We start from the raw sequence: 12,237 nt of genomic DNA on the forward strand, positions 1-12,237 counted from the left end.
CCACATCTGTGCAGAATCACGTGCACCCAGCAGAGGCTAAAAACAGCTTGCAGTCTAGTGTGCATTTCCCCGACTCATTCTATCCCCTTCTCCATTCCTCTTTGCTCATCCCTCTCCTTCCCTCCCTCCCTGCTTTGAGTGTTAAAACGATCCACCAGGTATCCATTTCCTTCCAGCAGACCTCACTTTCTTGGAAGACACCTACAGATCCCAGGAATCTGGGAGGAAGTGCCTATTATTCAGGGTGGTTAGAAAGATGGAAGGCTATCACAGCTCTAAGTCTGATCTGACCCTCAAATGAAGTCCAATATTCACAGATTCACTTGCATAACGGTGAAGCCACACATTTGTTGGCTTAATTCTTCAGAAAAAGATCCATAAAACTAAATCATTATCTGCTAGAACTATGATAAAATCAGCTTGGACAGATGTGACTACATTGCCTTGAGGTACACTGCTTGATACTTGCACATTAAATCAAAAGAACACGCGTGATGCTTGATTTAGAATGTCACAGATTAATACACCACAGAGCTTATTGGGGACCCTTATTTTGCTCTCTCCTACAATAGAAATGACTGATTTGGAGCAAGGACAATGGATGTATTCTATTGAGCCATCACTGGTCCGACAGCTTCTAACAAAGCTGTACATTTAAAGCAATCCTGTTTTAAGCTTGAATCCACCTCCAGGACCTCAGAGTTTCAACAGAGATTCAGGATGATGGCTTTTTCAGTGGCCAAGAAGGAGTGTAAAATGGACACTCTGACACCACTGGCCCCAGGAGAACAGGTCTGCAGTGTTGTGGGGTGGGTGACAGCTCCCTGGCAGCTCTCTGGTTTGTCCTAGGCTCTAACACACCCCACAGAGTTTCTTCATCACAATAGCCCATGTGTGACCTTTGGAAAAGTCCTTGAAAACAGTGAAACAAGAGTCTTAGTTGAAATCTGGAATCCATTCCAGTCTTACACAGGAAGAAAATTAGGCATAGAACAACAAAGCCCATGGTTCTGAGAAACCTGGGGAGGCTCTGGCTGACATTAAAATCGTGGAAGACTTTTTTCTTTTTCTCTACTTTGTCGTTTATAAAAGCTTTTCATCTAAGCGACCCAAAGCTGCTAGAAAATACTGTACAGTTAGGAGACGGGAATGAGAGATGTCTGCAGCGAATAAAGCGAGCAGAAATAAAAACTGAGCTGCTGAGTCATGTACTAAACAGCATTCACTTAGCACTTTTCCAGCTACTAGAAATGTTATTATTCCAAAATATAAGCGGTTGATAGAACCATTTTCCCCTCTGGATCAACAATAATCCAAATTTGTATTGGCAATAATGGGGTTAGGAGTGGGAGCTTGGAGCAGAGGGGAAAGCTGTGCTCCTTAAATCCCAACTCCATGGTACAGTTCATCCACCCAGACATCATGGATCTGGAAACATTCATTCACGTAGAACATGAGTCAGTAGAGTAGTACGCTTGCTCAAACTTCAACTCGACAAACATTTGCGGGATAACACTATTTTTATAGGTACAGACCAATTCCCTTTTGTCTTCTGCTGATATAATTCACTATTAATCTGCCACATCCTGTTTGTATTTCATTTGTATATAAATAGCCATAAACCTGTCCTCTCTTTGGAAGCATTTTTCTTCTTTGCCAGCAGGAAGGGGTAGGACACTTCTTCAGTTGAGTGGTGGCATAAACCTCCAGTGAAACTCAGCTGGCAGGGAAATCTGGTGTGGACTTGTGTTTCTGCATCCACCTAAAGTTTGTCTGGGAGGTCCCTCAAAAGGGATACAGACCCTGAACCAAACAAGATGATTCAGAAATAACCCAGCTGCAGGAGTAGCCTCGGATGCTCAGACCCAGAACACATTCATACACATGAATGTTAATTTTGTTTTTTTCTTAAGTACCTTCACAGCTCATTTTTTTTTTTTTAATTTTCCTTTCAAAAAATGTAAATGGCATTACTCTGGTCTCCAAAACAGATGCCAGTTTGGACTTGACTCTTCCAATAAGTATTTGGTTTGGCTCAGCAGGGCTTGGGTTGAAAAAATATTTGCCAATTCCAAAAAGATTTAACGAGCTTTGCTGAAGATCCCGGTGCCATCTGGCACGTCACAGAGACTGTGGCACAGCAAAGAGAACTCTCCCAACCACAGATTTTATTTGCCCAATGCAGCCAACACTGGGAGTTCAGTTGCTTCCTTGGGTTAAGAAGCTGCAAGTCAAATGAGAGAACTTTCCAAGAGAAAGTGACCAAAGCAGGCATTAAAAAAAAAAAAAAAAAAAAAAAATTGCTGCCACCGAGAACCAAATCTTTGGGTTTTGATAGCTCATTTTTAGAGATGTCAATAACATCCTCCCACCAGCCATCAGACACGGTCCCCGATGCTGTCATTCAGCCAACCAAACAAATCTTCAACTTCTAACAAAAGCTCCCCTTCTCCAATATCAGATACTAAAAACTTTGCTGTATTTTGTTGTCATCAGATACCTTATTAACTGGTGTCAGAATTTACAAGAAAACTGAATGAACTACTTCAAGTAATTCCACCAAATACAACTAGCAAGTTGACTTTATATTGCCAAGACTGACAAGCATTGCTTTTATTAATATTTAGTAGAATATGGATGCATGAATTTATCACTTGGATTGGAAAGACTGACCTTACTGCTTATCAGTCTCATACATTAAAAGTCACTGAAGGCTGTCACCTAAAATCAGGCATTTCGGTCTGAGCTGCAGTGACCCCTGGAGAAAACAAGGTTCTGGTCCTTTCAAATCAACGTCATGTCTGACGACTCTAACAAAAAAATGAAAAATATTTTCATAATAGTGTGTGCTTGAAAGTCACACATCTGTTTTGGTGGCTATGGTGACAGGAAGAGTAGCACTGAAATTGTAACCACCTCGAAGGAGAAAAACTCTGGATTGTTTTCGTTAATTTCACTTTTTGAGCAAACATACACACACTTGGGTGTGTCCCACCTCAACTCCTTTGGGTCTCCCCGAACTTCTAAATGTCCCTTTCACTGAGGCCACAAGCTGATCCAATGCTTGTTACACAGGCACCCAATGCCAAGGTTCAGTAGGTTCAGTAACAAATAGCCTCAAAGAGAAAGCCAAGCCCTGCACTGCCTTTCCACAGAAAGACTTATTCACTGAAACAAAGATGGAGCCGTCTACCTGACAACTGAACTTTGGAAGTCGGAGCAGAAATCAAAAGAAAAAGTCATGCCATAACAGAAGGATGATTATAACTGTTATTTACCATTTTGGCTTCTGAATGCATTGGCTGGACTTGGGGAGAAGCACAGGGGTTGCTGAGATTTGGACCTTGCATTCCCAGGAGGTTGGAGTTCACTGACATTTGTCTCTCCATCTAAGAGAAAGGAAAGTGAGAGAATCAGAAGTCTCAGAGAGGCAGTGATGGTCACAGACAAAGCTGCATTTCTCTTTCCAATGGACCTGTTTAGAATTTCCGCATTTAACTCCGGGGAAAGCCTGTGGTTTGGTGAAGGGTAGGCAATGTATTCCTGAGCCTTGAACTCAAGCACATCAAAGATTCATCCAAAGCTGCACCTTCTAGAGAATACGACTGATGCCAGAGAGAACTACGTTGTCATGGTAGGTCATTTCCAAACAAAAGTATGGAATATTTCCATTTTTGCAAACACTCCAACTGCTTCTCATCACGTTTATTTTTAGAACTATAAAGAATAACATATGCATAGAAAAATGCCGGAGGGACACAGAATATACCAAATGGCTATCTCAGGTTACCTGGGGCTTTTTTTTTTTTCCTCCCTAAATTTTATACAGAAATGAGAATCATTTTAGCAATAAGAAAAAATTCATTTTAAAGGCCACCCTCTTAAATACGGTGCATCTTCCCCTTGCTCTAACTCAGGACCATAATCTAAATGATCCAGCAAAAGTATCTGAGCTGCTGCCCCAGGCGTATCTTCTCTTCCCTGTTTACCTGGTCATGACTTGCAATTGTAGGCCTCCCAGCAGGGAGAGGCCTCTGAGGAGGTGAAGGAAGCAGGGAGGGTGTAGTGTGTCATGTGATCAACTCTCCCCCCTAGTCCTTCAGCTCTGCCATGGAGTCCAGGGTGAACATCCAAACACCTGAATTGAATTCTGGCATGTTTTTGTCTCTAGGGTGTCCCTGTTAAAAAGTGGACAGGCCAAAAATCTCTATTTCAGCTGGGGAAGGGTGTGTCTGATTCATATTTTCTGTTTCGTAGAAAATCAGCACTTTTCAAAGAAGGAAAATAATGCAAGAATACTTAATACTTACATCGCACAGCAAATAATGAGACTTCCCTCAGGGGGGAAATTGTGTCTTCAAAGCAGAAGTTTTTCCATTTGCCAAAGGATGGAAATGAAAACAATGGTCGGAAATTTTAGGAAACCAGGTTTCTGCTCAGTTAGCCTAGGTAGTCTTAGGAAAAGCAGAGTTCCTTATCACCAGAGCTCGTCAAAGAGCGGAGGATGGAAACCTCACATGTGAACTAAAGGGCCCTTTGAGGTCCCTTCCGTTGGTGAGACTCTATTACAGCAGTTCCTGCAGTGTCCACCCCAGGGCAGGGGTATAATTATAACACTAATGTGTGGATTGGCAGAGGAGCTGTTAAAAGCCTTCTCACGAATGATTGGGGAGCATTTCCTTCACATCAGGGCACCATCAGCCCTTACCTTGTCCTGAATTAGCTTATCAGTTATCTAGCAGCATCTGCATATGTGAAACTGTTTCCAAAGGAGTTATTTAATGACAGAGAACCTTCTAGAACACTCTAGCAAAACTTTTTGTGGCTTCAATTCAACAAAGTAAAATAGAGTTGTCCCTTGATATCCGCTGGGGATTGGTTCCAGGAACCCCCTCCTATAACAAAATCTGAGGATGCCCAAGTCCCTTACATAAAATGCCATAGTATTTGCATAAAACTTTCACACATCCTCTCATAAAATTTATATCTTCTCTAGATTACTTATAATATCTAACAAAATGTAAATACTATGAAAAGAGTTGTAAATACAATGTAAATAGTTGCCAGCGCTTGGCAAATTCAAGAGATATATTTTTTGGAACATTCTGAAATTAAACAAAAAAATTTTTTTTTCAATCCATGGTTGGTTGAATCTGCAGATGAGGAATCCACAGGCAGAATATATTCACTCTCATATGACCCTAAGTCTCCAGGCAGCCTACATACGCTCATCTTTTAAATAATCTTTTAAAATCATGGTAAAACATACATAACATAAAATTTACCATATAATACTTTTTAGAGGTATAGTTCAGTGCCATTAGGTACATTTATGTCTGCTAATTGTTCAGTCACTGAGGTTTATCTAAAAAGTGCTCATTACTTAATCACTCCCACTTCCAGAGGCTGAGGGATAAGAGAGTGGAACTCTCTTTATTTGACTCTTTAGTCCAATTAGTGACCTTCTCCTAGAGGGGAGTCAGGTCTGGAGGAGCTTTTGCTTCAGTGTTCTGCGGGAAGATGGTTCAGCAGTACACACCATTGTCAGGGTGTTTTTCAAGCTACTAGCTCTCGTGCTGTACAAAGAAGTGAGAGGAGCCTGCTGGCTGCCTGTGGATCCAAAGTCAGTCAAGCTTCCCACTTTTTGGAAAAGTTACTGTCTATGACCACTTCTACCTTGTGACTCACAAATTAAACAGGCTGATTTCTCTATCTTAAAAAATTACATTTTTTTTTCCCACCTAAGTAATTATAGGGGGTTAGCAAAAGCTTCTTCAAAACAACTATTTGGTGCTTTGTGCTAGCAAGGCTCTGCCCATGAGTGTGGCTTTAGTAAGTGGACTAGAATTAAGAGATCAGAAAATGGGAGTGGCTTTGCCAAATAATAACTGACATTAAGCCCTACAGGTAAAACATCCAGGTAAAGGATATCACCTTTTTTTTTTTTTTTAAGCTTCTTTTTCTTTAAAACAAATTGGAAAATGGGAGCTAAAATGACCATCGTTCACTGAGCTTTCTCATAAATGGGTGTTCATACTCCCAAATTATTTCAGCATTTGACTTTCAGGATCTTAAGTCATGACCCAGTGAACTCCTGGAAGGCAACACCTGCTTCTTCCTTCATCACATCCTCAGCATCCAGCACAGAGCTTGGCCCATAGGAGGTGCTCAACAAAAGTGTATGAAAGAAATGAATAAAGGAACACATTCACCATTTGTTTCAGACCCAGGGCTTTGTGAAATATGGAGCCTGACAGCACGCACTACAAATCAGTTAAGAAAATCACCTTGACCTACAGACGTTAACTAATCTACTAGAGCAAGAGAAGTGTGGTTTCTCTGGGCAAGAACTCTATGGGAAGACTATGCTTGACATGCCGATGTTAGAGCACAGGAGCTGGTGACTTGATAATAAGGAAGAAAAGGCTCAGGTTTCTAGGGCCTAGAACTCTCAGCATGTGCTTTGAGAGATCTTGTATTAATTTTCATTAGCTACACTAATGTCACTCTAGATCACCATGTCCCAACCTCGGCACTACTGACATTTGGGGCCAACTAATTCTTTGTTGGGGTAACTGTCCTGTGCACTGCAGAATGTTTAAGAGCATCCCTGGCCTCTACCCACTAAATGCCAGTGGCATTGCTCCCAAGTTGTGACAACCCACTAATAGTGTCTTCAGATATTGCCAAATGTCCCCTAGGGGATAAAACTGCCCCCAGCTGAGAACCACTGCTCTAGGCTGACACTATCCACATGGCAGCCATGGGTCTGGGAACTCCTATGGGGACAGCAGCCCTGACTCTTTGTCCACACTGGCTCTTTAACACACACCTGGTCCTTTGCTTCCCTAATAAGGTATCAACAGGAGGCAAGTTGTACAATGAAGTGATGTAGTGGAAACCAGTGCCAGGCACCCTTTCTCTGGGCCTTTTCAGCCCAAGTGTCCCATCTTTGCTCCTGGGAATGGTACACAGGTTAGTCAAATGGGAAAAAAAAAAAAAAAAAAAGATCATGGGATAATATTTTTCTGGACAATTCACAGAATTTCCGAAAGGAAACTATTTTGGACAAGAAGGATTTAAAGCCTAGATGAAGACGGTTTGTGGTAAAAATGTTACTGCAATTAATGGGATGAATAACAGCATCGATGGTGCCGGGTTCCTTCATTTAAAGATAATCATGGCGAGGGAGTCCCCAAGGTGGCTCAGCGGTAACGAACCCGACTGGTATCCACGAGTTCTTGGGTTCGATCCCTGGCCTCGATCAGTGGATTTAGGATCCAGCGTTTGAACTGTGCAGCAGGTCACAGATCCATCTGGTGTTGCTGTGGCGGTGGCAAAGGTCAGCAGCTGTAGCTCCCATTCGACCCCTAGCCTGGGAACCTCCATATGCTGCAGGTGCAGCCCTAAAAAAAAATAAAGCAAAAAAAAAAAAAAAAAAAAAAAAGATGTTTATAGTGAGCAATGCAGGTAAAATGAGTCAGCTCACCTGCCCTTCTGGCCCAATTTACAAAGACTCTTTCTAGCCTCAACTACCGGAATACTTGCAATGGGCAGGCCCCTGTCGCCACAATTGGGCCACTATAAGCCCCTCTCCATCCCCCTGCTTCCACTGGGATCAATGAGCAAACTGCTCATCCTGGGATGATGCGGGCTGCTCGGCAGGAGATGAAAGGGCACCCTAGTCCCAACTCTTCACGCACAAGCTGTGTGACGTTAGACAACTCGCTTCCGTGTCTGACTCTCTGGCTTTCCACAGGTGAAACACGTAAATCAAGGATGCCTGCGAACCTAGTCCCACAGGACTGCTGTGAGGACAAAAGGAAATAGCAAATTTGGACAATTCCCTAGAATGCTGGAACGCTCTGTGAAACATGGCTGATGTGGGAGGGGTTTAACTGGATTGTCACGTGGCCTCTAGGACTTTTAAGGACTCTCGTGGCTCAGGGAGTCCTAACACCAGCCACGTGCACCAAAACACAACGCCAGGGAAGAGGAAGACGTCCAGGGCGGGGCTCTGTGGCCGGAGAGCAAAGTTCACTCTGAAACAGTCCATATCTGCCTTTTGCACCAACCTGTTGTCTTCAGGGAAAGGGCAGTGTAATGTCACATATGCGTGTAAATGCGGGTCAGACGACCTGGATTTAAATTCTGAGTCTGTCACTCACTAGCTCTTAGGGACCAGGTCACTTAACCAAGTTCCTCAGCCTCTTGTGCTTCAGTTTCCTCATTGGCAAAATGAGGGTAATGAGAGCGCACCCCTCAAAGGTTAAGCATGTCTGGATCACATCGAGGTCAAGAGGGTGGGCTCCAGGGAGGGAAAATTCCTGGGTTCGAAACTCAGCTGTTTTGCTTCTCAGCCGAAGAAGTTAGTTACTTGCCTTACTTTCTTCATTTGAAAAGTAATAGTACCTATTTGAGAGGGGATAGTAATAGTACCTAATTGAGAAGGTTGTTTCACGTATTGCTGACATGCTTAGCGGGTGACTGGTACATGGTCAGCACTCAATAAGCACAGCTAGAACACAACACGGTAAGCGTGGATACATGTTATCGGTTATTCTGTACCATCGTTATTGGTTCTGGGGTTTTTTTGCTTTTTGTGTGTGTGTGTGTTTTTTGTTTTTTTTTTTTTTTTTTGCTTTTGAGGCCTGCGTTCAAGGCACGTGGAAGTTCCCAGGTTAGGGGTTGAATCGGAGCTGCAGCTGCCGGGCTACACCATAGCCACACTAATGCCAGATCCGAGCCGCGTCTGCAACTTACACCACAGCTCACGACAATGCTAGATCATCGACCCACTGAGCAGGGCCAGGGATCGAACCCACATCCTCATGGATACTAGTCAGATTCATTTCCGCTGAGCCACAAGGGGAACTCCCCATCATTATTATTGTTATTACAATAATGACCACGCTGAGTCCTGGTAGATCACTCGCCGGCAATTTAAGGACACTGTGTATATGGCCCAACCTATAGACTTTGGAGTAGTCCTAAAACCCTGTGTCCCTGAACAAATTCCATTTCCTGGGTATAACAAGCCACTTGTCACCGGCAGAAAGATGGGACCTTGCCTCACAGGGAAGCAGTGAAGGACAAGGAAGCCAGCAAGACGCCTAGGGACGCACCACCGGGCACTCAAGCAAACCAGCGTGGAGCTTGACTTCCCATCCAGAAGAAGCCACTCTCTTCCCCATCAGCTTAGATCTCAGCTTTTCTTGTGCTCTCAAGGGGAGCAAGCTTCGACAGAAGTGAGAAGTACTTACTGGCATCAAGACGGCGGAAGATCCTGGCATGGTGGGGTTGGGCAGGGTCCCGGGCATGGAGGCTGGCATAGGCTGTCTCTGTCTGTTGTGAAGATGTAGCAGGGAAGATAGAGAGCCTGGGACAGGCCTGGAAACAAACAAACAAACAAAAAGCAAACATTATTCCCAAAGCCTGGGCAGGAGATTCACTGCCTCTTTCCCAGGTCCAGATCCAACAGGGACAATACCATTACACGAGCAACAGATCAGATCCTCTGATGGGAGCCACATAATTGAGGATATTAGGGAAATAATCACAAGTATAACACAAGCCTGGCTTCCTTTGCTGTTTCCTAGTTAATACATCAAATTCCACTTCATTTCCTGACCTCTGTTATCTAACTGATACTCAATAGACAGCAAGTCGGTAAATCTGCAACAACTTTTGTATCTTTGGAAAGAGACCTGGTGGTGAAATTCTGTGTGTTAACTCTGGAGTCTCTGCCCTCTGGAGGATCCTAGAGCCTGAGATCTGCATGCATTTGTTTTTGCCCACACTTCACACCTCTGCCTGGAAGCCTGCCCGGATATACTTTCACTAACTGGATTTGCAGAGTCAACTTCATTCATAATTTCCCCCAAATAATCCATTTTGACTTTGTCATGGTTCTCCACTGTGAATGAAAAAAAAAAAAGGCAGGTCACAAATCAAAGTAGCCAGATCGTGGTTCACAGCAATTCAGTGAGGCTTTCTCAAGGCTAGTCTAGAGGCTGGGCCCCAATTACCCCCAACCCCTCATTTCATAATAACTCGAAGTGTTAGGCTGTTGGACAGAACCTGACTAGGGCTTGACCTGCAGGACTTGCATAGGCACTTCTTGAGGTGGGGAGGGGTACACAATTGGAGCTTTTCCTTCAATTTACCAAAAAAAAAAAGTTTCAGGCCCTTACATTGATTTCACGAGCCAGGGACTATGGGGCTTAGGCAAAAAAAAAAAAAAAAAGGGGGATTATTTGTGTTTATTAAAAATGGCAAACAAGTGACCTCCCTGGCTAGATTCTCAAGCTCCTGAAGCTCTTGCTCTGGGCAGCTGTATACATGTTAAATCCATGAAGTAAAGACAACAAACAAATCAAACAAAATGAAAAACACCCCTGAGGACCTCTGAGTCTTCCTTGTTGAACCATCTTAAGCCCGAACGCCATCACAGAAACCCGGGCTTCCTGGATTAATGTGTTTTCTTAAAAAAAAAAAAAAAAAAAATCCCCTTGGGCTACACACTGGGGGGCTACACACTGGGTAAGGATTGCAGAGCGACGTTCCAACGCCTTCCTGTATTTCAGGGTAGGACTCCCCGGTTCAGAGAAGTCTCTTCTTTGCAGCTCACCTGTCTACCATGGGGAACACATGGAGACTGAATGGGGGGAAGTCCTTCGCACTGCTTTCACCATTCCAAATTTTCCGTTCTTTGTGCCTGAACTCTTCCTTGGAAAGAGAGCTAGCTATCACAGTCACACACATCACAGAGGGATTAGTCCAAATTACTCCTAGATTTACATGATGAGGAAGGCGTATACATGAAAATAGAAGCGAATATAAAACTCGGACCCAGAGTTAACATGACTGTACCAAAATTACAATCAGTTCTATTAACAGAATGTGTTGTGAGAGGGGTTGCATAGACAGGCTAACGTAAGAAGCTTGGAACAATGAAACGAGTGTTTTCAGAAAAGCGAATGAAGTACTATGGGTACTCCTTGACAGGTACGCTTGAGACTTCTGGTGTACGGATTAACAGTAAGGATTAGTAAGGCCTTTGCAGGTCCATGTCCTTGTGTTGTTACAGTTGTAGGAAATGGCTGGCTTTAATGGCTCCAAAATTCTATAGTTTTCATGTCACTGGATCTTAACGTCTATGTCACTCAGGGATAAAGAGCTCAAGACAGAGAAGCATAAAATGCCACCCAGTCAAGAGACAAGGTTTGTTTTATATCCTCCAGTTTTAACGTTTTGTTTGGGTCCTTTGCTAAAAAAAAAAAAAAAAAAAAAAAAAGCCGTATATTAAAGTATACGATTTTTAATAATGGTAAATTCCTCCAAGTACAAGATTAATAATACGAACTCCCCACTTTCATAATGAAACCCTACAGTTCATCATCCATTCACCCATTCATCTTAGATACCCAGATAGAGACAGACAGACCTCTGCAGACACATACATACATACAGCCTTCTACCACATGTCTGCTTAGCAAGTCACCAGGGATAACGCTTTGAGTATAGACAGGTAAGGACAAGCAAAAACTGTTACAGGAAAGACGACTAAAAATATTCCATTATGTTGATGGGCAGTGTCACCCTCACGAACAAAGGCAACACGTTGTCATCATTTACATTTTGTCTCCAACGTATTAATGATAATCTTGGGTATCAGTTTTTATTGATGGGTTATTTTCAAAAAAGGAATCAATGAAACAACTTAATGGTATGCCAGGGATGATGCAAAAGTAATTAATTTAAAACAAGTTTTCATTCTTTCCCAAACCACAGGAAGCTCCCAGTTGTACAGACTAATGGGGAAATGGTATGTTTCATTTACTTCACCGTTCTTATTAGGAAAGTTATTTCTATGCCATGCGCAGATCTCCTAGATTTTAAAATATCAAATATTCTCGCACTAATTAAGAAAGTCTTTCAGGGTACTGGGTTCCCTTGGGGTTATGATAATAATTACCTGATGATACCAATCAGACCAATTAGCAATGTATACTTGCAGGGAAAAATGATTATTTGAGGACCCTATATATTTGAATTCTGAGTAATTCTGAATTATTGTCTTACATAGATTCTATAAATAATTTCCTCAACCCCACCTACAAAGCCTATGGAGTTTTCTAGGCTTCTTGCTCGAGCTTTTAAAACTGCAAAAACTGAAAAAAAAAAAAAATCTGTGCCTACCTATCACTAGATATGCAAAGGATTAGAATAAGGCAA

General features: G+C 42.7%; 1 protein-coding gene across 19 annotated transcripts in view; it reads right to left on the reverse strand.

The window, feature by feature from the left end:
* The window catches only part of CREB5 (cAMP responsive element binding protein 5), a 424,373-nt gene that overhangs the window by 91,563 nt on the left and 320,573 nt on the right, over positions 1-12,237 (reverse strand). For all 19 annotated transcript variants that reach the window (XM_085005648.1, XM_085005645.1, XM_085005641.1 and 16 more), the window contains 2 exons: positions 9,264-9,390; positions 3,279-3,389 (listed from right to left, as the gene is read on the reverse strand). In XM_085005648.1, coding sequence (XP_084861774.1) covers positions 3,279-3,389; positions 9,264-9,390 — 238 coding nt within the window. The remainder of the gene's footprint in view (positions 1-3,278; positions 3,390-9,263; positions 9,391-12,237) is intronic.

This window comes from Sus scrofa, chromosome 18 (assembly GCF_054392235.1).
Source record: "Sus scrofa isolate SSC_HxYL_T2T_F1_AM1 chromosome 18, Sscrofa_HxYL_maternal_Yorkshire_Landrace_v2.0, whole genome shotgun sequence".
NCBI classification, from domain to species: Eukaryota; Metazoa; Chordata; class Mammalia; order Artiodactyla; family Suidae; genus Sus; species Sus scrofa.